This window comes from Physeter macrocephalus, chromosome 17, assembly GCF_002837175.3.
Source record: "Physeter macrocephalus isolate SW-GA chromosome 17, ASM283717v5, whole genome shotgun sequence".
Taxonomy (NCBI): Eukaryota; Metazoa; Chordata; class Mammalia; order Artiodactyla; family Physeteridae; genus Physeter; species Physeter macrocephalus.
This window is the reverse complement of record NC_041230.1, coordinates 5,555,539-5,576,783: the sequence shown is the minus strand read 5'-3', so window position 1 is coordinate 5,576,783 and position 21,245 is coordinate 5,555,539. Positions and strand designations below refer to the sequence as shown.

The 21,245-nt window shown below is 44.7% G+C and overlaps 3 protein-coding genes across 3 annotated transcripts in view; all 3 read left to right on the top strand.

Annotated features, from left to right (window-relative positions):
• LOC102974515 (zinc finger protein 211) overlaps positions 1-3,730 on the top strand; it is a 34,660-nt gene extending 30,930 nt beyond the window's left edge. Inside the window, exons 3-4 of the mRNA XM_055079247.1 lie at positions 1,307-2,492; positions 3,574-3,730. Coding sequence (XP_054935222.1) covers positions 1,307-2,492; positions 3,574-3,730 — 1,343 coding nt within the window. The remainder of the gene's footprint in view (positions 1-1,306; positions 2,493-3,573) is intronic.
• A 1,485-nt stretch (positions 3,731-5,215) lies between these two features.
• LOC129391401 (zinc finger protein 850-like) lies at positions 5,216-12,223 on the top strand. Its single transcript, XM_055078835.1, has one exon. It carries the CDS (start codon positions 5,315-5,317, stop codon positions 8,021-8,023), a length of 2,709 nt encoding a protein of 902 aa, XP_054934810.1. The 5' UTR covers positions 5,216-5,314; the 3' UTR covers positions 8,024-12,223.
• Positions 12,224-17,116: 4,893 nt separating this feature from the next.
• Positions 17,117-21,245, top strand: part of LOC114483991 (zinc finger protein 211-like) — a 29,107-nt gene continuing 24,978 nt past the window's right edge. Inside the window, exons 1-2 of the mRNA XM_028477466.2 lie at positions 17,117-17,434; positions 20,168-20,294. Coding sequence (XP_028333267.2) covers positions 17,117-17,434; positions 20,168-20,294 — 445 coding nt within the window. The remainder of the gene's footprint in view (positions 17,435-20,167; positions 20,295-21,245) is intronic.

The following is a 21,245-nucleotide window of genomic DNA, read 5'->3' as shown; positions in this document are numbered from 1 at the left end:
GCAGTGCTACTCTTCGTTTCAGTGTGTGGGCTTCTCATTGTGGTGGCTTCTCTTGTGGAGCATGGGCTCTAGGTGCGTGGGCTTCAGTAGTTGTGGCACTTGGACTCAGTAGTTGTGGCTCACAGGCTCTAGAGCTCAGGCTTAGTAGTTATGGCTCACAGGCTTAGTTGCTCCACGGCATGTGGGATCTTCCTGGACCAGGGCTTGAACCCATGTCCCCTGCATTGGCAAGCAGATTCTTAACCACTGCGCCACCAGGGAAGCCCCCCAGTGATCTTTTTTGTGTGGTTATTCTACTTTTCAATTTCCATTGTGTTGCTGCAGTGTCTTAATTGGATTTCTGAGTCCTCCAAGGGCCAATTTCGTTTGCGGTTAGCTGTCTGTTTTTGGTTGGTGGTGAAGGCTGGTGTCCTCTGCTGTTATGGTGACATCACTTCTAGATCGGTTTTCTGGGTCTGTTATGTGCTGAGTTGGTCTGTGACAGTAGAAGTCATTCATCTGTCCTGTTTTTACCTTAGGATTTGTATTCTGCATGTATCATGTTGTTGCTTAACTAGGGCTTACAGATGTGCCAGGATGGATATGACTCCAGTCATTGCATGGTGGGCTCAGAGGGGGCCTGGTCCTGGTGAGTGGCAGCTGAGGAGAGTATGACATCAGGCTGTGTTCAGATCATACCAGAAATCTATCTTTTTTCAACCAGGGTTTAGGTGCCATTTCCAGTGGCTATAACTTACTTCTATCTTTCCTTTTCCACTATTAACACTTGGCTGACTTGTTAGTTCTACTACTTGTGATTCCTACTGTGACTTCCAGCCCAGGGATAATTTCCACCTCTCTGGACTCCACGTCTCCCCCATTTCTCTCACCACTCTTTCTGTAGTACTCACCAACATTGGTTGTGCTGTGATACGTTCACATTTCCCTAAATTGACTTTGAATAGCAGCTAATATGTTGCTGTGGGATTTTAATGGGCTTAGATGCACGTTTCTACCCAGTCTCACATCAGCAGCAGAAAAATTCTGCAAGAAGCCGTTGGGAGAGAAATGAGTTGTAGACCCTGCCTCTCTTCCTTGTGTCACACCCTGTCTTTTGTTTCCTTCCCCTGGTGAGGTCTCCACTATTCTGTGATCTTGAGGCTCAGTAATGCAAAACAGCCGGCTGTTCTTTCAACTGAATTCCAACTTCTGTTTCTTGAAAAGCATCTCATAGACTAATATCTAGATGAGACAGATGCACATCTGTGATGAACTTGACCCTTCCCTATAGTCGACATGTACTTGACCAGCATTTCTTTCTGTTCAGGTTGCTGCTGTGGAGCAGAGGATGCAGAGGCACCTTTTGAACAGATCGCTTCTCTAGGAGTGTCACAGGCTAGGACTCCCAAGGCAGCTTTGTCTTCCCAGAACACACACCCCTGTGAGATGTGTGGTCCAGTCTTGAGAAACGTTTTCCACTTGGCTGAGTGCCAGGAAACACAACACAGCCAGAAACTTTTGAGGTGTGGAGCATGTACAAAACGATTTTGTTTTAGTGCAAACTTTCAGCAGCACCAAGAGCAGCACGTGGAAAAGAAAACCCTCAGAAGCAGTGTGGATGAGGCCTCGTTTGTGAAGAGCTGCAGATTCCATGTGTCACAGAAGCCATTGTGCTGTGGGGAGTTTGAAAAGGACTTCCCAACCATCGTGGGACATCTACAGCAACAGGCCACTCATACTGTGGAGAAGCCAAACACAGTCACCCAGTGTGGGTCAACTTCACAAGGCAGGAAAAGCCGTCACACCTGGGGAGAATGCAAGAAAGCCCTCAGCCCCAAACACACACTTGTTCAGGACCATGGTGTCCACAGTGGAAGACAGTGTTTTGTGTGCAGTGAATGTGGGAAAGCATTCAAATACAAATCCTCATTTGTTCTGCACCAGAGAATTCACACTGGAAAAAAGCTTCATGTATGTGGTGAATGTGGAAAATCTTTTAGGCAAAGCTCAACCCTCTGTCAACATCGAAGAATTCATACTGGGGCAAGGCAGTACAAGTGCAGCAAATGTGGGAAATCCTTAAGCCACAAATCTGTCCTCATTTATCCCCATCCATGGCGCAGTGGAGAAAACAGTTATGTGTGCAGTGAATGTTCGAAGTCTTTTAGCCATAGCTCAGTGTTCATTCCACATAGGAGATTTCAAATTGGAGAAAGGCCTTATAAGTGTAGTGACTGTGTGAAATCTTTTACTTCTATGTCTGCACTCAGTTATCATCAGAGATCTCACACAGGAGAACGACCTTATGTGTGCAGTGATTGTGGGAAATCTTTTATCTCTAGTTCTGACCTCCGTTACCATCAGAGAGTTCATTCTGGAGAAAGGCCTCATGAGTGCAGTGAATGTGGGAAATCTTTTATCACTCGTACTGCTCTCCGTTATCATCACAGAGTTCACACTGGAGAAAGACCTTACGAGTGTAGTGAATGTGGGAAGTCCTTTACCCGAAGCGGGTTCGTGCCCCGGTCCGGGAAGATCCCACATGCTGCGGAGTGGCTGGGCCCGTGAGCCACGGCCGCTGGGCCTGCGCGTCCGGAGCCTGTGCTCCACAGTGGGAGAGGCCACAACAGTGAGAGGCCCACGTACTGAAAAACAAACAAACAAAAAAAACCACAAACAGTTATTGTGAATTTCTTGTCTGACAGCTTATAGATCTCCCTTTCTTTGGGGCAATTGATAACTTATTATGTTCCTTTGGGGGGTGTCATGTTTCCTTGATTATTTTGTGTGTGTTTCATGTAGCCTTGCTTTGATGTTAGTACATTTCACGGAGCAGTCATTTCTTTTAGACTTTTTGTAAGGTTTAGGTGGGGAAGATCTTCACCTTTTTGTGGGTGTTAGTATGCCAGCTTGTTGGGTTGTTGCTGTTCCGACTACAACAAGGCCCAGGGGCTTAGAGTCTGTCCAGCTCTGTCAACTGAGATCAGTGTCAGCAAAGATTGCAGGGGTCCTCACTAGCTAAAGTTGTGGGTATCCACAGTAGTAGAGAAGACTGCTTGGGATCGCCTGATATCTTTCTCCCAAGGGAAATGTTTTGACTGAGGGGTTCCCTCTTGATGGTAAGTCTGGCTCTTGGTTGGGGGTGGTGCTTCATGGTGGTGATGGCATCGGTGTCTGATGTGCGGGCACTGTGGAGCAGATATAGATCTGGATTCTAGGGTGTGAATAAATGCAGAGCAGTAGCAGTTCTAGGGTCGCAGACACTGAACAGCCTGCAGCAGTGTTGACTTTGCTTTGTGAGATGCAGTCGCACACTGAGCAGTGATGGAGCCTTGACTGGAGTATGGGTGCACACAGAAGTGTCTGCGGTCTGAGGAACTAGCTCACCCATAGTGGCCATGAATCTGGTGTCTGAGACGGGCATTCAGGTGACAGCTGTGTAGTCAGGTTATGGAATACGGGCATCCATGGCACAGCTGGGGCTCTGGGGTTTAGGGTGTGTGCAGGATTTATGGGGGTGGCAGCCATGGTTTTGAAATAGAGCAGTAGCTACTTTTGGGGGAACGGGTGATTCGGCATATTATTCTCTTGAAGGTCCCCCGTGGTCATGGCTATTAGTTACCTATTGAAAGAGCTGCCAGTACCTTCTGCAGAGCAGGCAGCTGGTGTCCACACCTATAAACACTTGTCTTCCTCTGCCGTGCAGACAGTGGGATCTGCAGCTGTATTGGGGCCTGTTGAGGTCCTCTGAAGCAAAGGCTACTAGGGTCCTTTGCAGAGCAGGGCATTGGGGAATGTGATGGCAGCCACCATTTGGCTGATACACATAGTTCCCACCATTCATCTTGTTTCCATCTCCATGTGTCTGTTAAGCTGATGTTCCCAGCGATCCTTTTTTTTTTTTTTAATTTATTTATGTATTTATTTTTGACTGAGTTGAGTCTTTGTTGCTGCACGTGGGCTTTGTTTAGTTGTGTCGAGCAGTGCTACTCTTCGTTGCAGTGTGTGGGCTTCTCATTGTGGTGGCTTCTCTTGTGGAGCATGGGCTCTAGGTGCGTGGGCTTCAGTAGTTGTGGCACTTGGACTCAGTAGTTGTGGCTCACAGGCTCTAGAGCTCAGGCTTAGTAGTTATGGCTCACAGGCTGAGTTGCTCCACGGCAGCCACCAGGGAAGCCCCCCAGTGATCTTTTTTGTGTGGTTATTCTACTTTTCAATTTCCATTGTGTTGCTGCAGTGTCTTAATTGGATTTCTGAGTCCTCCAAGGGCCAATTTCGTTTGCGGTTAGCTGTCTGTTTTTGGTTGGTGGTGAAGGCTGGTGTCCTCTGCTGTTATGGTGACATCACTTCTAGATCGGTTTTCTGGGTCTGTTATGTGCTGAGTTGGTCTGTGACAGTAGAAGTCATTCATCTGTCCTGTTTTTACCTTAGGATTTGTATTCTGCATGTATCATGTTGTTGCTTAACTAGGGCTTACAGATGTGCCAGGATGGATATGACTCCAGTCATTGCATGGTGGGCTCAGAGGGGGCCTGGTCCTGGTGAGTGGCAGCTGAGGAGAGTATGACATCAGGCTGTGTTCAGATCATACCAGAAATCTATCTTTTTTCAACCAGGGTTTAGGTGCCATTTCCAGTGGCTATAACTTACTTCTATCTTTCCTTTTCCACTATTAACACTTGGCTGACTTGTTAGTTCTACTACTTGTGATTCCTACTGTGACTTCCAGCCCAGGGATAATTTCCACCTCTCTGGACTCCACGTCTCCCCCATTTCTCTCACCACTCTTTCTGTAGTACTCACCAACATTGGTTGTGCTGTGATACGTTCACATTTCCCTAAATTGACTTTGAATAGCAGCTAATATGTTGCTGTGGGATTTTAATGGGCTTAGATGCACGTTTCTACCCAGTCTCACATCAGCAGCAGAAAAATTCTGCAAGAAGCCGTTGGGAGAGAAATGAGTTGTAGACCCTGCCTCTCTTCCTTGTGTCACACCCTGTCTTTTGTTTCCTTCCCCTGGTGAGGTCTCCACTATTCTGTGATCTTGAGGCTCAGTAATGCAAAACAGCCGGCTGTTCTTTCAACTGAATTCCAACTTCTGTTTCTTGAAAAGCATCTCATAGACTAATATCTAGATGAGACAGATGCACATCTGTGATGAGCTTGACCCTTCCCTATAGTTGACATGCACTTGACCAGCATTTCTTTCTGTTCAGGTTGCTGCTGTGGCGCAGAGGATGCAGAGGCACCTTTTGAACAGATCGCTTCTCTAGGAGTGTCACAGGCTAGGACTCCCAAGGCAGCTTTGTCTTCCCAGAACACACACCCCTGTGAGATGTGTGGTCCAGTCTTGAGAAACGTTTTCCACTTGGCTGAGTGCCAGGAAACACAACACAGCCAGAAACTTTTGAGGTGTGGAGCATGTACAAAACGATTTTGTTTTAGTGCAAACTTTCAGCAGCACCAAGAGCAGCACGTGGAAAAGAAAACCCTCAGAAGCAGTGTGGATGAGGCCTCGTTTGTGAAGAGCTGCAGATTCCATGTGTCACAGAAGCCATTGTGCTGTGGGGAGTTTGAAAAGGACTTCCCAACCATCGTGGGACATCTACAGCAACAGGCCACTCATACTGTGGAGAAGCCAAACACAGTCACCCAGTGTGGGTCAACTTCACAAGGCAGGAAAAGCCGTCACACCTGGGGAGAATGCAAGAAAGCCCTCAGCCCCAAACACACACTTGTTCAGGACCATGGTGTCCACAGTGGAAGACAGTGTTTTGTGTGCAGTGAATGTGGGAAAGCATTCAAATACAAATCCTCATTTGTTCTGCACCAGAGAATTCACACTGGAAAAAAGCTTCATGTATGTGGTGAATGTGAAAAATCTTTTAGGCAAAGCTCAACCCTCTGTCAACATCGAAGAATTCATACTGGGGCAAGGCAGTACAAGTGCAGCAAATGTGGGAAATCCTTAAGCCACAAATCTGTCCTCATTTATCCCCATCCATGGCGCAGTGGAGAAAACAGTTATGTGTGCAGTGAATGTTCGAAGTCTTTTAGCCATAGCTCAGTGTTCATTCCACATAGGAGATTTCAAATTGGAGAAAGGCCTTATAAGTGTAGTGACTGTGTGAAATCTTTTACTTCTATGTCTGCACTCAGTTATCATCAGAGATCTCACACAGGAGAACGACCTTATGTGTGCAGTGATTGTGGGAAATCTTTTATCTCTAGTTCTGACCTCCGTTACCATCAGAGAGTTCATTCTGGAGAAAGGCCTCATGAGTGCAGTGAATGTGGGAAATCTTTTATCACTCGTACTGCTCTCCGTTATCATCACAGAGTTCACACTGGAGAAAGACCTTACGAGTGTAGTGAATGTGGGAAGTCCTTTACCCGAAAAAATAACCTAATTATACACCTAAGAGTGCACTCAGGAGAAAGGCCTTATGAATGTAATGAATGTGGGAAATCTTTTACCTTTAGCTCCAGCCTTCGTTATCATCACAGAGTACACACTGGAGAAAGACCTTATGAGTGCAGTGAATGTGGGAAATCTTTTAACAATAGGTGGACACTCATTCGACACCGGAGAATTCACACAGGAGAAAAGCCTTATGCGTGCAATAAATGTGGGAAATCTTTTTCTTGTAGCTCCACCCTTCAGTATCATGAACGAGGTCACCTTGGGGAAAGGCCTTATGGGTGCGATGAATGTGGGAAGTCTTTTACCACTAGCTCTGCCCTCCGTTATCATCAGAGAATTCACACAGGAGAAAGGCCTTATGAGTGCAGTGAATGTGGGAAATCTTTTATCTCTAGGTCTGACCTCCAATATCATCAGAGAGTTCATTCTGGAGAAAGGCCTTATGAGTGTAGTGAATGTGGGAAATCCTTTATCCGAAGAAATAACCTCCTTTTACACCAGAGAGTTCACACAGGAGAAAGGCCTTACAACTGTAGTGAATGTGGGAAATCTTTTAACAATAGGTGGACACTCATTCAACACCAGAGAGTTCACACAGGAGAAAAGCCTTATGTGTGCAGTGAATGTGGGAAATCCTTTACCTCCAGCTCCACCCTCTGTTATCATCAGAGAGTTCATGCAGGAAAAAGGCCTTATGAATGCAGTGAATGTGGGAAATCTTTTACCTCTAGTTCTACCCTCCGTTATCATCAGAGAGTTCACACAGGAGAAAGGCCTTATGAATGCAGTGAATGTGGGAAATCTTTTACTTTTAGTGCCAGCCTCCGTTATCATCACAGAGTGCACACTGGAGAAAGGCCTTATGAGTGCAGTGAATGTGGGAAGTCCTTTAAGGATAGATCACAATTCAATAAACACCGGAGAGCTCACACTGGAGAAAGACCTTATGAGTGTGGTGAATGTGGGAAATCTTTTAGCCAAAAATCTTCCCTCTCAACACACCGGAAAATTCATAATAGAGAACGGTCTTATGAGTGTAGTGCATGTGGGAAGTCTTTTACCTCTATCTCTGGCCTTGGTTATCATCAGAGAGTTCACAGGGGAGAAAAGCCTTATCAGTGCAATGAGTGTGGGAAATCTTTTACCAATAGCTCCATACTGATTCGACACCAGAGAGTTCACACAGGAGAGAGACCTTATGTGTGCAGTGAGTGTGGGAAATCTTTTACTAGTAGTGCCACCCTCTCTTATCATCAGAGAGTTCATGCAGGCAAAAGGCCTTATGAGTGCAGCAAATGTGGGAAATCTTTTACCTCTAGTTCCACCCTTCGTTATCATCAGAGAGTTCACGCAGGAGATAGGCCTTATGAGTGCAGTGAGTGTGGGAAATCCTTTATCTCTAGCTCTAAACTCCGCTACCATCAGAGAGTTCACACGGGAGAAAGGCCTTATGTGTGCAGTGAGTGTGGGAAATCCTTTAGGGATAGTTCCCAATTTAGTCAACACCGGAGAGGTCACACTGGAGAAAGGCCATATGAGTGTAGAGAATGTGGGAAATTTTTTATGCGAAAATCTACCCTTTCTCAACATCAGAGAGTTCACACTAGAGAAAGGCCTTAGATGTACTGGGGATGTGCAGTTTTCTAGTTCAGTGTAAGGATTCCAGAGGAAACTGAGGAGCCATATGTCTGAATTAACTCTCAGACATTTGAGCATGCACAGTGGGGAGATTTCCCCATAAGTTTCAGTTATGTGGGAAGCATGTGACTATGTTGCACTCTCTAACCTGTCCAGGGCTCTTCCCAGATTCATGTCACTTCCATCTCTGGAGTCAAGGCCATTTCACCTCCACCACCTTGCAGGTTCACACAGTGTGCATCAGTCACCAACCCAGTGTGCTCAGGGAAGCTGACCTCTGTCCTCCAATGTATTGGCCAAGTTAGGAGTCACCTGAACCTTTACGGCATCAGCTTTCACTCCTCCCTGACTTGTCTTGGACATGGACCTGGTCAGTGTTGGCCCAGAAGATAGCTAAAGTTCAGCTGGCAGCTTGCAGAGAATGACAAGACAGGGATGTGTTGGTCTCACGTGATAGTAGTAAGTTTTTCCAGCTTCCAAATCATGAACTGGGTAACTGCCTGCTGCAGATTGCTTTGGCTTGTATGATAATCAAGGCCTTACAAGCTCCTTATGTCCTGTTTAATCTTGGAAGTTCTGTTAACTGTGCATGTAGTTTATACACAGGTTTGTACTGTGTAAGCATAAAGGGTAGAACAGTTTTTAGGGGTCTCAAAATTTCTGTGTCTGAGGAGGGACGGTATGATGGCAGACAGTAGCTTGCCAGTTATGACCAAATTTGCATTGCTGCCCACTGCCTCCTAGGAAAGACAGCAGGGATTTCTGGTTTTCATTTGAAGCCTGGAGGCTTTGTGTTTTAGGAGTCTCTGAGATGTCCCTGAGAAGCGGCAGCTGTGAGAATCTCAAGAGCTTTGGAAGCAGAATGAATTTTTTCCCTTCCTCAAAGGAGAGGTCACAGGGCATTTCAGCACTGTTCAGGGATTATCTTCCCCAGGTCTACAGAGAGCCATATTCCCTGATGGCCACAATTTATTGGCCTAGTGTCACTGGTTCTAAGACCATTGGGTCCAGGGGAAACCATAATTAGTACAGAAACTGGTTTACTAGGGAGAGGAGGAGACTGCAGCCTACTAGTGTGTCAATGTAAAAATGACTGTGGAGAATCAGTTTGTACACAAATCTCAGTACCTCCAGGCGTGTTTATCTTGTATAGCTGAAGTCATCAGAGAAAATAAAAATAATTGAAAGGTTTCGTGGATTCCTTTAGCCTCTGTAATATTCACCTCAAGGCCATTACTGCCCAGGCAGGAAGAAAGAGAAAAAAGGGGATCTAGTCCACAGATGTGGCTCTTGTGACCCAGACGGCATTCCTGTTTGACTTCAGGTGGAAATGTTCTTTATTGCTCACTATATTTGCTGCCACTGAGGCAAGACTGACTGCCGCCCCAACCCCCCAGGGCATAAGGAGAGAAATGGTGGAGTCAGTATAAGGTTGCCAAATCTATTTTCTGAAAGGTCTGGGACATAGAGATCTTTAAATCTTGAGCTATTTTTTAAAGCTTTACTAAGGTATAATTTATATGTGCTAATATGAATATATTTAAAGTGTACAATTTGATAAGTTTTGACATAGGTGTGAACCTCTGAGACCATCATCATAGTCCTAATAGTGACCATATCTGTCATGGTATATTTACCTCATTCCTATTATAATCTGCTTGTCTTTCTCACCTCTCCAAGTAACCATTGATTTACTTTCCTTATAGTAGATACCTTGCATCTTCTTGAATTTATATTATTGGAATCATATATTTACCATATATATTTTTTTCCTTTATGTATCATAATTACTTTGAGATTCATCAGTGGTGTATAGTGCTTTTGGTTTTGTTTTGTTTTGTTTTTGGCTGAGTAATATTTTTTGATATGCGACGGTTAGTTTATCCATTCTCTTTATGGGCATTTGGCTTGTTTCTAGATTTTGACTTCTGAAAATAAAGCTGGTATAAAAATTGTGTTTATATGAGTATATGAATAATATCTGTGTTTCTTTTATCTTTTGTCAGTAACTTAGAATGTAATGATGAGTCACAACTGTTTTACTTTTTTTTTGGCTGCGCTGGGTTTTCGTTGTGGCAAGTGGGCTCTTCGTTGCGGCCTGTGGGGTTAGTAGCCTTGTGGCATATGGGATGTTAGTTCCCCGACCAGAGATCGATCCCCTGTCCCCTACATTGGAAGGCAGATTCTTAACCACTGGACCACCAGGGAAGTCCCACAAATGTTTTACTTTTGAAGAAACTAACATATTGTGATCTAAAATGATTGTACCTTTTGCATCTTACCAGCAATGTATGAGAATTCCATTTCTTCCATATTGTACTGAATACTTGGTTTATCAGTCGTGTTAATTTTAGCCTTTTAACTAAGTTTTTACAGTTAATCACTTTTTGTTTTGAGTTTCCTTAAGGATTCATGATGAGCATTTTTTCAGATGTTCATTTGCTGTGTATCTTCGTTAAAATATTTGCTCAAATCTTTTTCTTTATTGACCTTTGGCTATTTTCCTTTAACTAATAGGACAATGAAACAACAAAGATGTATGTTGGAATTTCACTCATTTTTAAATAATTTTAATAATATTTAAAAAAAGTGATTTTGCTTTATAGAGTAACTTTACTGGCAGAATTTTCTCACTTGAAAAAAATCTGCAGTATTCATAATGCAGTGTATACTTAGACATACCATTTTAAATTTAATCTGCATTTTTGATATATTCTCTATATTCTTAAGTTCAGTCACTGAAGAATACAATAAAGCCTTGCTTTATAGTGCTTACACATTTTCCTGGTTTATATCACCATGGAAGTTGGTGGGTTGGAGCAGATGGGGACAAGATTTATTTTTCTTTATCTATCTATCTATCTATCTATCTATCTATCTATCTATCTATCTATCTATCATCTCTTGCTGCGTTGGGTCTTTGTTGCTGCTCACGGGCTTTCTTTAGTTGCAAGAGCGGGGACTACTCTTCATTGTGGTGTGCGGGCTTCTCATTGTGGTGGTTTCTCTTTGTTGTGGAGCACAGGCTCTAGGCTCATTGGCTTCAGTAGTTGTGGCTCTCAGGCTCAGTAGTTGTGGCTCGCGGGCTCTAGAGCACAGGCTCAGTGGTTGTGGCGCACGGGCTTTTTTGCTCCGTGGTATGTGGGATCTTCCCAGACCAGGGCTCGAACCCGTGTCCCCTGCATTGGCAGGTGGATTCTTAATCACTGCGCCACCAGGGAAGTCCCAGGGACATGATTTCATCAGGATGGACTGGTCTTTCCTTTGAGTCCCAAAGTCTGGCTGGAGGGGTGGGAATGAAGAGATCAGTGGTCAGACTCCACAAGTCCTCATCCAGGCTGCTGGGTTTAAATTCTGTATCCCTGACCAGTGCAAGGACCCACAGGCAAACACTCCTCCCCAGGCCTGTTTCCTCCTATGTAAGGTGGGGATTAGGAGCTGACCTGCCTCTGGTCCACTGAAAGATATGAAGAGGGGAGCTGTCCATTCCAATGCAGTTCCCTTTGCTGGTGACATTCTGGTGCTAGCCACCTTTAGCTCCCCCTGATGTCCTCAGATCCCTCTAGCCCCAGGGGCATGTCAGAAATAAATGGGGTGTCTCACAACCCACGATCTGGGTCAGCCCCCACGGACTTACATGCATCGAGGAGGGGGCTGCTGGGTACTGAGGTCTCCGTGTGGATTCCCCAGTGGGAAATAATCTGGGCAACTTGCTAAAGCTCCTTGAGCCTCAGTTTGCTGACTTGGACATAGAGGTGTTAACTTTGGACCCTGGGAGGATCAATGAAAGTAACAAAACACTGAGCACTTAACACCTGAATTCCAGGGTTTGTATTTTGAGCTTGTGTGTGACGTATTTATTTAAAATTTTAGTAGAAAATATTTTCGTAAGTTTCCTTTTCACAATTCTCTTATTGTACTTAACTCTAATTTATTGGTATTTTTATTGTATTAGTAACATTCTCATTTTGTTCCATTTTATAGAGTGCCATGTAAGTTAATATAAATGCCATGTAAATATACTGTGAAATTTTACTCAATCCATATGTGTATCATTGTTATAGCATATTTCTCCTGAATCCATTTACTCTGTGAGATTGAAAGCACACTCATCAATTGATGGATTATCACAGAAATAGTTTGATTCTTTTTCAAGTGTACTGAGAGATCTCTTACTTCTGTTTGCCCTAACTGATAAATTAATTCTCTTCAGAGAATTAAACATATTTTAATCTTTAAACATATTTCATTTATTATGCTGAAATGCAAAATGACCAATTCTATTAGAGTATGTTATTTCACATACCAGATAGACTTTTCACGTAAGTTTTTTTGTTCATTAGTTTTTTTTGCTTCCCCTGAAGCTCAATGCAAGTTTTGTTTATTTAAAAATAGTTTATTTCATATGATGTAAACAACAGATAACTACTTAGAAAACATTCTTATTTCAATGAATATTCATTTGAATATACTGGAAAGGTTGCAAGTAAGTTTTTAAAAAATCCAGTTCAGTGAAATGTGGCTGATAAAAGTATGTGATAAAGTAATAAATATATAATTCTATAAGTATTCTACAGTCAGAATGTTTTGGAATTATTTAAAATTATCAGTCCACTTTAATTCTGGCTGGTTATGGGTAGATTTTGAAATCAAAACGAAATTTTCACAAATTAGATTATTGTATAGTAGTTGGATAGTTTTCACAAAAATTGCCTGTTGCAAAATGTTGCCCAATGTTTTTATGGTTTTATGGATACCGAAAATATTATAGACAATTTTTTTTATGTTATACACGTTATTTTTGTCATTTAAATTTTTAGTTATTGTATTTTGCCACAGCAGTGAAAGCCCAGAATCCTAACCACTAGGCCACCAGGGAACTCCCCACTTGAATTTTTATTTACAAAAATCAAAAGTATATTTTGTGGCCTTAAATTGGGGCTTAGCTTGTAATGACTTGCACACCTCTGTTTATTAATAAAGAAAAATCTTTTTTTAACATTTTTAATTTTAATTTTTTAATTGAAGTATAGTTGTAAAGTATTATATGAGTTACAGGTGTACAATATAGTGATTCATAATTTTTAAAGGTTATACTCCATTTATAGTTATAAAATATTGGCTATATTCCCCGTGTTGTTCAATATATCCTCGAGTTTATTTTATACCTAATAGTTTGTACCTCTTACTCTTCTACCCCTCTATTGCCCCTTCCCCCTTCTGTCTCCCCTCTGGTAACCATTAGTTCTCTATATTTGTGAGCCTGTTTCTTTTTTGTTATATTCACTAGTTTGTTGTATTTTTTATATTCCACTATAAGTGATATCATACAGTATTTGTCTTTCTCTGTCTGACTTCACTTTGTATGATAATCTCTAGGTCCATCCATGTTGCTGCAAATGTCAAATTTCCTTCTTTAAGGCTAAGTAGTATCCCGTCATACATTGCTTTGGCCAAAAAGTTCGTTCGAGTTTTCCTGTAAAGTGTTAATGGAAAAACCCGAATGAACTTTTTGGCCAACACAATATATACCACATCTTTTTAAACCATTCATCTACTGATGAGCATTTAGGTTGCTTCCATATCTTGGCCATTGTAAATTATGCTGCTGTGAACATCGGGGTGCATGTATCTTTTTGAATTAGTGTTTTTGGTATTTTTGGATATATACCCCAGAGTGCAATTGCTGGGTCATGTGGTAATTCTGTTTTTAGTTTTTTAAACCTCCATACTGTTTTCCACAATGGCTGCACGGATTTACTTTGCCACTAACAGTGTATGAGGGTTCCCCTTTTTCCACACCCTCTCCAGCATTTATTATTTAAAGACTTTTTGGGTTTTTCTTTTGCCTTGCTGTGTGGCTTGTGGGATCTCAGTTTCCCGACCAGGGATTGAACCCGGGCCATGGCAGTGAAGCCCCGAATCCTAACCACTAGACCACCAGGGAACTCCCTATTTGTAGACTTTTTGATGATAGCCATTCTGACCTGTCAGCCTTTCTCTGTACACTTAACCCTCATTTGAAGCCCAGCCCCAGTGGCCCTTCACTTCAGGTCTAGTTGCTCTATCAGAGAGCCACTGTGCCCATGAACTAATCTGCCAGCCTGGCTGAAGCACCCCAGGCACCACCAAGGTTCACAACAAAATCCTAGTGATTCTGTAGAGCAGTGAATAAACAGCAGGCTTCAATGTCATCTTGCCTCAGTTACAACTGTCTCCACACCCATCTCATGTCCACGCATTCCTCAGCAGCCTTGTCCACCTGACAAATTATCCTCTCTCCCACACCAGTGCTTATGATGCCCCCTACCTTCACCCAAGTACCCAAGTTCTCTATGCACTTGTGGCACCCACCCTCCTCTTTCTGATTTGCTATTGGCGTTACCATCATGTTCAGGATTCCTCCTACTAATATTAACAAAAGCTCCCCCTGGTCCACAAACCTTCCACCACGTTTTGTAGATGTGTCCATCCAGAAGCCCTTCCTATAGTTCCAGACCTGTGTGTCCAACTACCTGCTAAATAATTCCACTCTTTTGTTCTACGAAATATCTCATACCCTCAACTTGGCCAAAAAGGAAACTGCTGATATCCCCAATGAGAATTATTTCCACTGTGGAACACCCAACACAACTGATGGAGCTTCCATCCTTCCATGCCCAACACGAAAAATCTTGGTGTCATACCTGACTCCTACCTTACTTTCTCTCAACATCACAATCTGAAAAACCATGCTGTCCCGTTTTAGAAATTTATTTATTTATTTTTGGCTGCGTTGGATCTTTGTTGCTGCACGCGGGCTTTCTCTAGTTGCGGTGGGCAGGGGCTACTCTTCGTTGCGGTGCTCAGGCTTCTCATTGCGGTGGCTTCTCTTGTTGCGGAGCACGGGCTCTAGGTGCGTGGGCTTCAGTAGTTGTGGCACTTGGGCTTAGTAGTTGTAGCTCGTGGGCTCTAGATCGCAGGCTCAGTAGTTGTGGCACATGGGCTTAGTTGCTCCACGGCATGTGGGATCTTCCTGGACCAGGGCTTGAACCCGTGTCCCCTGCATTGGCAGGTGGATTCTTAACCACCGCGCCACCAGGGAAGTCTGGCTGTCCTGTTTTAAAAAACTGATTCAGGGCTTCCCTGGTGACGCAGTGGTTGAGAGTCCGCCTGCCAATGCAGGGGACACGGGTTCGTGCCCCGGTCCGGGAAGATCCCACATGCCACGGAGCGGCTATGCCCGTGAGCCATGGCCGCTGAGCCTGCGCGTCCGGAGCCTGTGCTCTGCAACGGGAGAGGCCACAACAGTGAGAGGCCCACGTACCGCAAAAAACAAACAAAACAAAACTGATTCAAAAAATCATTAACTTCTCCCATCTCCACAACGACGACAATGGCCCACACCGACAGCACTCACCCCAATGTCTTGGAGGTGAAACCAACTGGAACCCTGGATGTGGGATTTCCACCAGGCAGATTCCTGGGGGCAGTACCCATCCAGCACAGTTGCAGGGATAGGACCACTACTCCAGTGGGTCTGGAAGGCAGAGCATTGAGCCAAAAAGGATTATTTATGAGCCATAAGATCTCATGATGTTTGCCTTGCTAGGTTTTGGACTTGTTTAGAACCCCTCACTCCTTTATTTCCCATTTCCCCCATTTGTAATGGAAATATCTATCCTATGCCTGTCCTACTATCACATTTTGGAAGCATAGAACTTTTGGTTTCACAGCTGGAGAGCAGTTTTGCCTCCAGGTTGATTGTACTTTGAGTCTCATTCATATCTGACTTAGATGATATGTAGATGAGTCTTTGAACTTTCTAATATCACACTAAAACTTACTATAAAGTTACACACTTTTTCTTTCATGTTTCCTTTCTGTGTTCATTGAAGAGTGTAAGCTGCATGAAGACAGATGTTTTCGTCTGTCATGGTTCTCATGCACCTGAAACTGCCTGACACTGAGTATTGTTCAATGAAAATTTATTAGAACCGTGAATAAACATGACACCCGAAATTCTTGTTCACTTTTACTAGTCTGACTACTCTTAACGTCCACTCCAATTTTTTCTCCAAGCCGGTATTAATGTTTTCAAGAATAAAAGCCCAACTAAAAGTTCTCTGAAGTATTAACTGTCTTCAACATCATCTGCTATTTCCCCAGAGCGATATCTGCCTCTGTCTTTGAATAACTACATAAATATTAATAACTTTCCAACACATTTCAAAACTGTTTTTCTGATATTATCTCATTTCCCCATGAAGAACTTTACCTGCAATCACTGGAAAATGATAATCACTTACCAGCAAGGACACGAGATCATAAGCTTAAGATGCCCTCCTTTATATGAGTCTTCAGATACTCCCTTCCACACGTGCTGCAACTCTGAAAGTTGCAGCTATTGGCCCATAACAAAATGACATTAGTTAAGTTGCTCTCCGTTTGAGATAGATGTCTGTACACTAAAAGGAATTGAGTTTATGTTAGGAAATGGAATAAGATATTATATGGATGAAAGTGTTTCTTAATGGGTAGGACACAATCACCCACTCTATAGGCAAGAGAGAAGCTTTGTGTGGAACCAGAGGTAAAACTCCTGCTTGTCCACCTAATTTAGAATATCCATCTTCTTTCTTCACAGTCATGGCCCTGTACGGACTGATTTCACTTGCTCATAGCCTATCATAATACAACTCAGAAAACTGACTATGGCTTCAGATACATGCATTTGAAGAACAGTTATATAATGTGTCCAGCTATGCACTGAGTCATGTCTGAATGACTCTATAATAATATGGCCATTTAGATCTGTACATTTGAGAGCATCTCAAATAATATTTTTACTTTCTGAGGGCTGACTGAGCATCACGAAGTCTGAAATTTTGTCACTTTTGCTGCACTTAACAACGAACAGAGCCCCTCCCTTCCTCGAGGTAGGATGACTGCTTTCCAGCATCCCTCCCGGTGCCGCGTGGCAAAAGTTCTGGTTGGTCAGAAAGGAGAACCCCCTTTGCGGCGACTTCTAAAGCCCTGCGAACTACATTACCCGGAAGATCCTGCGCCGAGGTGAGCCAAGGAACACCGGGATAAATGCATTTCCGGGAGAATTCTTCACGTCAGGGCGGGACTTCCGGCCTCCTCCTAGTGGCGGCCATTTTAACTGCCCTGGGTCTGTTCTGCCTACGGGGCACCGGGGTGACGGGACTGAAAAAGCGCGAGAGGAGGCGCTGTCCGCGCGCCACAGATGCGGGTCTGAGGTTCGGCGACACCGCCCGGAGTGCCCCGCGTCAGGCCCGGGAGACGGACCGCCGTGCCCGCGTCCCACCACCTCTATCGCCGCTCCCGGCCCCGCTCCGCCCACGGACTGCTATGGCGTCTGCGGCGGCGGCGCTGAGGGACCCGCCTCAGGTAGACGCTCGGCCTGTGGGCCCTCACCGCCCTCACCCCACCAGACACTAAAGCCCCGAGTGCGGGGCATCTGCTTATGTGCCCGCAGCCCAGGCTGTGTCCAGGACTGTGAGGCGGTCCTGGGTGGGGCCTTGTTTCTGACAGTGTGATGGCGCGTGGGAGAGGGTGGCAGGCGGAGGGACCGGCAGGTGCAAAGGCTTGGAGGTCGGGCTGAGGCGGGAGGATTCGGGAAACCTGGGGTCCATCTGATGTCTGCAGGAAACAGAGTGAGCCGGAGTGGCACCTGGACCGGCAGAGAGGTTGTTCCTTTTTCTGAGGGACCTGGAGGCCGTCGAGGTTAGTGGACAGAAGAGGGACACATTATGTGTTAGGGTTTTAAAGGTTATCAAAATGCTGCTCAGAGAGGGAACAGACTGGAATGTGGGTGACGAAGACATTGAGAGAGAGAGAAGTAGAGCCTTTGTCCAAGGTCAGAGATCTGGTGAGAGGCAGCTCTAAGATTGAAACACAGACGTTAGTAAGTTACCCGAGGTCCAGGTCCCAGGGTCGGGTGGGAATACAGGGGAGTCCTGCGCATATGGAGCCCAGCCATGGTTGCCTTCCACATCCCACGTGTTCTGAACGTTGAAAAAGCACTTAGGGATCCTACACAAGGCAGGAGAGGGTGTCCCCGTCCCTCACTGGTAATGACACCACCCATAGCGTGGCTGGGTATTGTGTCTTGAGAGTCTTCCCTTGATATATTCTCAGCTTTTAGCTGTGTGGGCCCTGAGGATATTCTTAAGCTGTGGGTCCTGTGTGCAGGACAAGGGTAAATACAGGTGTTCACTTTCCTGACAACCTGTATAAACCTTTGGAACCTGTATGGAAGGTTATCCCAGGAACAGATACTAGCATGTGCAAGTGCTTGGAGGTGTGACTGAGTTGGGAATAGGGTACAGCAGGTCTTCATTCTTTCGGATAGGAACAAAGAGCAGGGGACCTGGTAATCAGGCCTATGATGTGGCTGTCTGAGAAGTTGGGCATCATTTATGGAAGTAATGAGAGATTTGAATAAGAGGAAGTGTTGGTACTGACCAGGGTTCAGTAGGCTCCGTTTGGCTGGAGAGAAGAGAAAAGACTATGGAGTTAAGGAAGGAGGCAGCGAGCCCAGGAAGAGGTTCCTGTTGTAATCCAGGTGAGTGTTGAAGGAACAGAACTGTGGCCATGAAGGTGGGAGACAAGTTTGTATTCTAAGTACATTTTTAAAAAAGAGCCAAGTAGATTTTTGGATGTTGTAGGTAAGGGAGAGGTTAGGGATGACTCCAGCGTTTTTGGCCCTAGGAGCTGAAGGAATGGATCCTTCATCAACTTGGATGTGACAGATGCAGTATGTTTATTTCCTTGTGCATATCAGAAATTTTGTTTTGGTCTTTTTATGGGTCTGGGGTGTTTCAGAGTACAGTGAGTGGAGCCATCAAATGGGCAGCTGGACATATATGTCTGAAATTTAGGGAAGGGCTCAGGATGGAGACTTTCAAGAGTGGTGGCTATTATAAGGACTAGAGCAGAGATGTGTATGACATTTCAAAAGTAGAATGCAGGTTAGAGTCATAATGCTATTAGTGGGTCAGAAAGACTAGGTGCATGCCAATGAGTGGTTCTCTTGCTTAGCACCTGGTTGAGGTTCCTGAGCATAACAAACACAGGTGAGAGAGAGAATGGCTCTGGATGGTCTGGGAGAGAAGATGATCTGGCAGGTGGCCAAGGCTTCCATGGGATGAAGGGGTGCAAAATACGTGGTTTGGGAGGCAGAGAAATAATTGAGGCAATTTGACACTGAGGCCAGGGCTCCTGCTAATTCACTACTGTCCAGATTCTCCAGAATTGTGTAGTGAGCCTTGTTGGGGTCTAGAGTGTTTTAGTCTTGCTGGTGGATAAGATCCAGGGTAAATGGAGTCATTTGTGAAAGTCGTTATGCCTGGCAGGGAGATTGTAAGGGCTGGGGTTGTGAGGAAGTTTGAGTAGAGAGAGGAGGCTTGTGACTGTTGAGGGGACAGGCAATCAGACAGTGCATCACAGAAGTAGAAGAATGTCATGGCTGTCTGTAATTCACATATGGTTCTGAGTGGCTAATACTGAAGCAAGGATCAGAAGCAGGTGGAGAGGCCTGCAAAGCTGCATGTGGGACTTTCCCTGGTATTGGGATTCATCAGAGGTCTTGGATGGTACTGAGTCGTGTTTGAGTGTCAAGGACTCTCTGGAAGCTATGGGTCACATTTATGAGTGAGTAGAGGGAAATGCCTGTGTTGTAGAGCAGGGAGGTGGCAGAACTGGGAGTGTAACCCTGGGGAGTGATGATGTTAGAGAGAGAGAGTCTACAGAATGATGTGCTGATAGCCTCATGGCCCTGGTATTGGGGACTTAATGTTGAAGCATGAGCCCAGGTTTGACTGTGTCTTGTATGTACAGTCTGGGAGACTCCAGGGGAATTGCTTGGCAGGAGGGATGGGGCTCTGCTAGCCAGGCCCAGAGCTTACATGGCATCTATATGTCTCCCTGACTGTTATTGCTGAGGACTGAACACAGTGGTTCATGGGACCTGAGGAGAGAGTGAGCATCAGTAGCACCAGGTCCTGGTATCTCCTTTGAGGTGGGAAGCTTGGGAGGAGGATGATAGTGGGGTAGATGTGTGAGGTGATGGACTGTGGGTTCTCAGAGTGTTCATTGTTTCATCTGTCCCCATGTTGACAGGATAGTATGACCTTTGAAGACATTGCCGTGTACTTTTCGTGGGAGGAATGGAGGCTCCTTGATGAGGTTCAGAGGCACTTGTACCATGATGTGATGCTGGAAAACTTTACACTCATATCCTCACTGGGTAAGACTCTCGCAGCTTTCCCAGTGACCTGGAGTGAGCTCTGTATTCTGGCTCACCCCCTTTTCTGCGGGGGTGCTCTGTCCTTGTGACATGTGGACCTCAGGCACTGCTTGTTTCCCCAGCTTTCTGGGTAGTTGCTGTGGTAGGTATGGCTGGGTTGTTCGCAATCCCTTCCTCTCTCCCCTGCAACTGCAATATTTGCTGTACTGGATTCTCATGGGGAAGAATTTGAGGTACGTAGTCCTGCGGTATGTTTAATGATCTGTACCATCTTGTAACTGAAGATTTGTGCGTTTTGAGCAACAACTTCGCATTTGTCCCATCCCACAGCCCCTGGCCTTCTACTGTCTGTTTCTATGAGTTCAACGTTTTTGTTTTAAATTCTACATGTAAATGATATCATACATTATTTGGCATAATGTCCGTCTGGTTCATCCATGTTGTCCCATATGGCAGGACTTCCTTTGTTTTTAAGGCTAAATAATATTCAAGGCATGCATGTGTGTGTGTGAGTATATCACACCTTGTTTATCCATCCCTACGTGGATGGACACTCAGGTTGTTTTCATATCTCGTGTATTATCCATAATGCTGCTGTGAACGTGACAGTGCAGGTTATCTTTTCCCCTTTGGATTTCATTTCTTTTGGCTATATTCCAAGCAGTGGGACTGCTGGATCATATGATAGTTCTGTTTTGAATTTTTGAGGAACTTCCATACTGTTTATTCATAATGCCTGTACCAGTTTATCTTGCTACCAAGTGTACAAGGGTTCCCTTAACTGTATACCTTTGCCAAACCTTACCTCTTGTCTTTCTTTCTTCCTCCCTCTCTCCCTCCTTCCCTCCCTCCCTTCCCTTCCCTTTTCTTTCTTCCTTCCTTCCTTTCTTCCTTCCTTCCTTCCTTCCTTCCTTCCTTCCTTCCTTCCTTCCTTCCTTCCTTCCTTCCTTT

Excerpts from the sequence above, each read along its gene's own strand:
- LOC129391401 (XM_055078835.1), top strand. The coding sequence starts at position 5,315 with ATGTGTGGTCCAGTCTTGAGAAACGTTTTCCACTTGGCTGAGTGCCAG.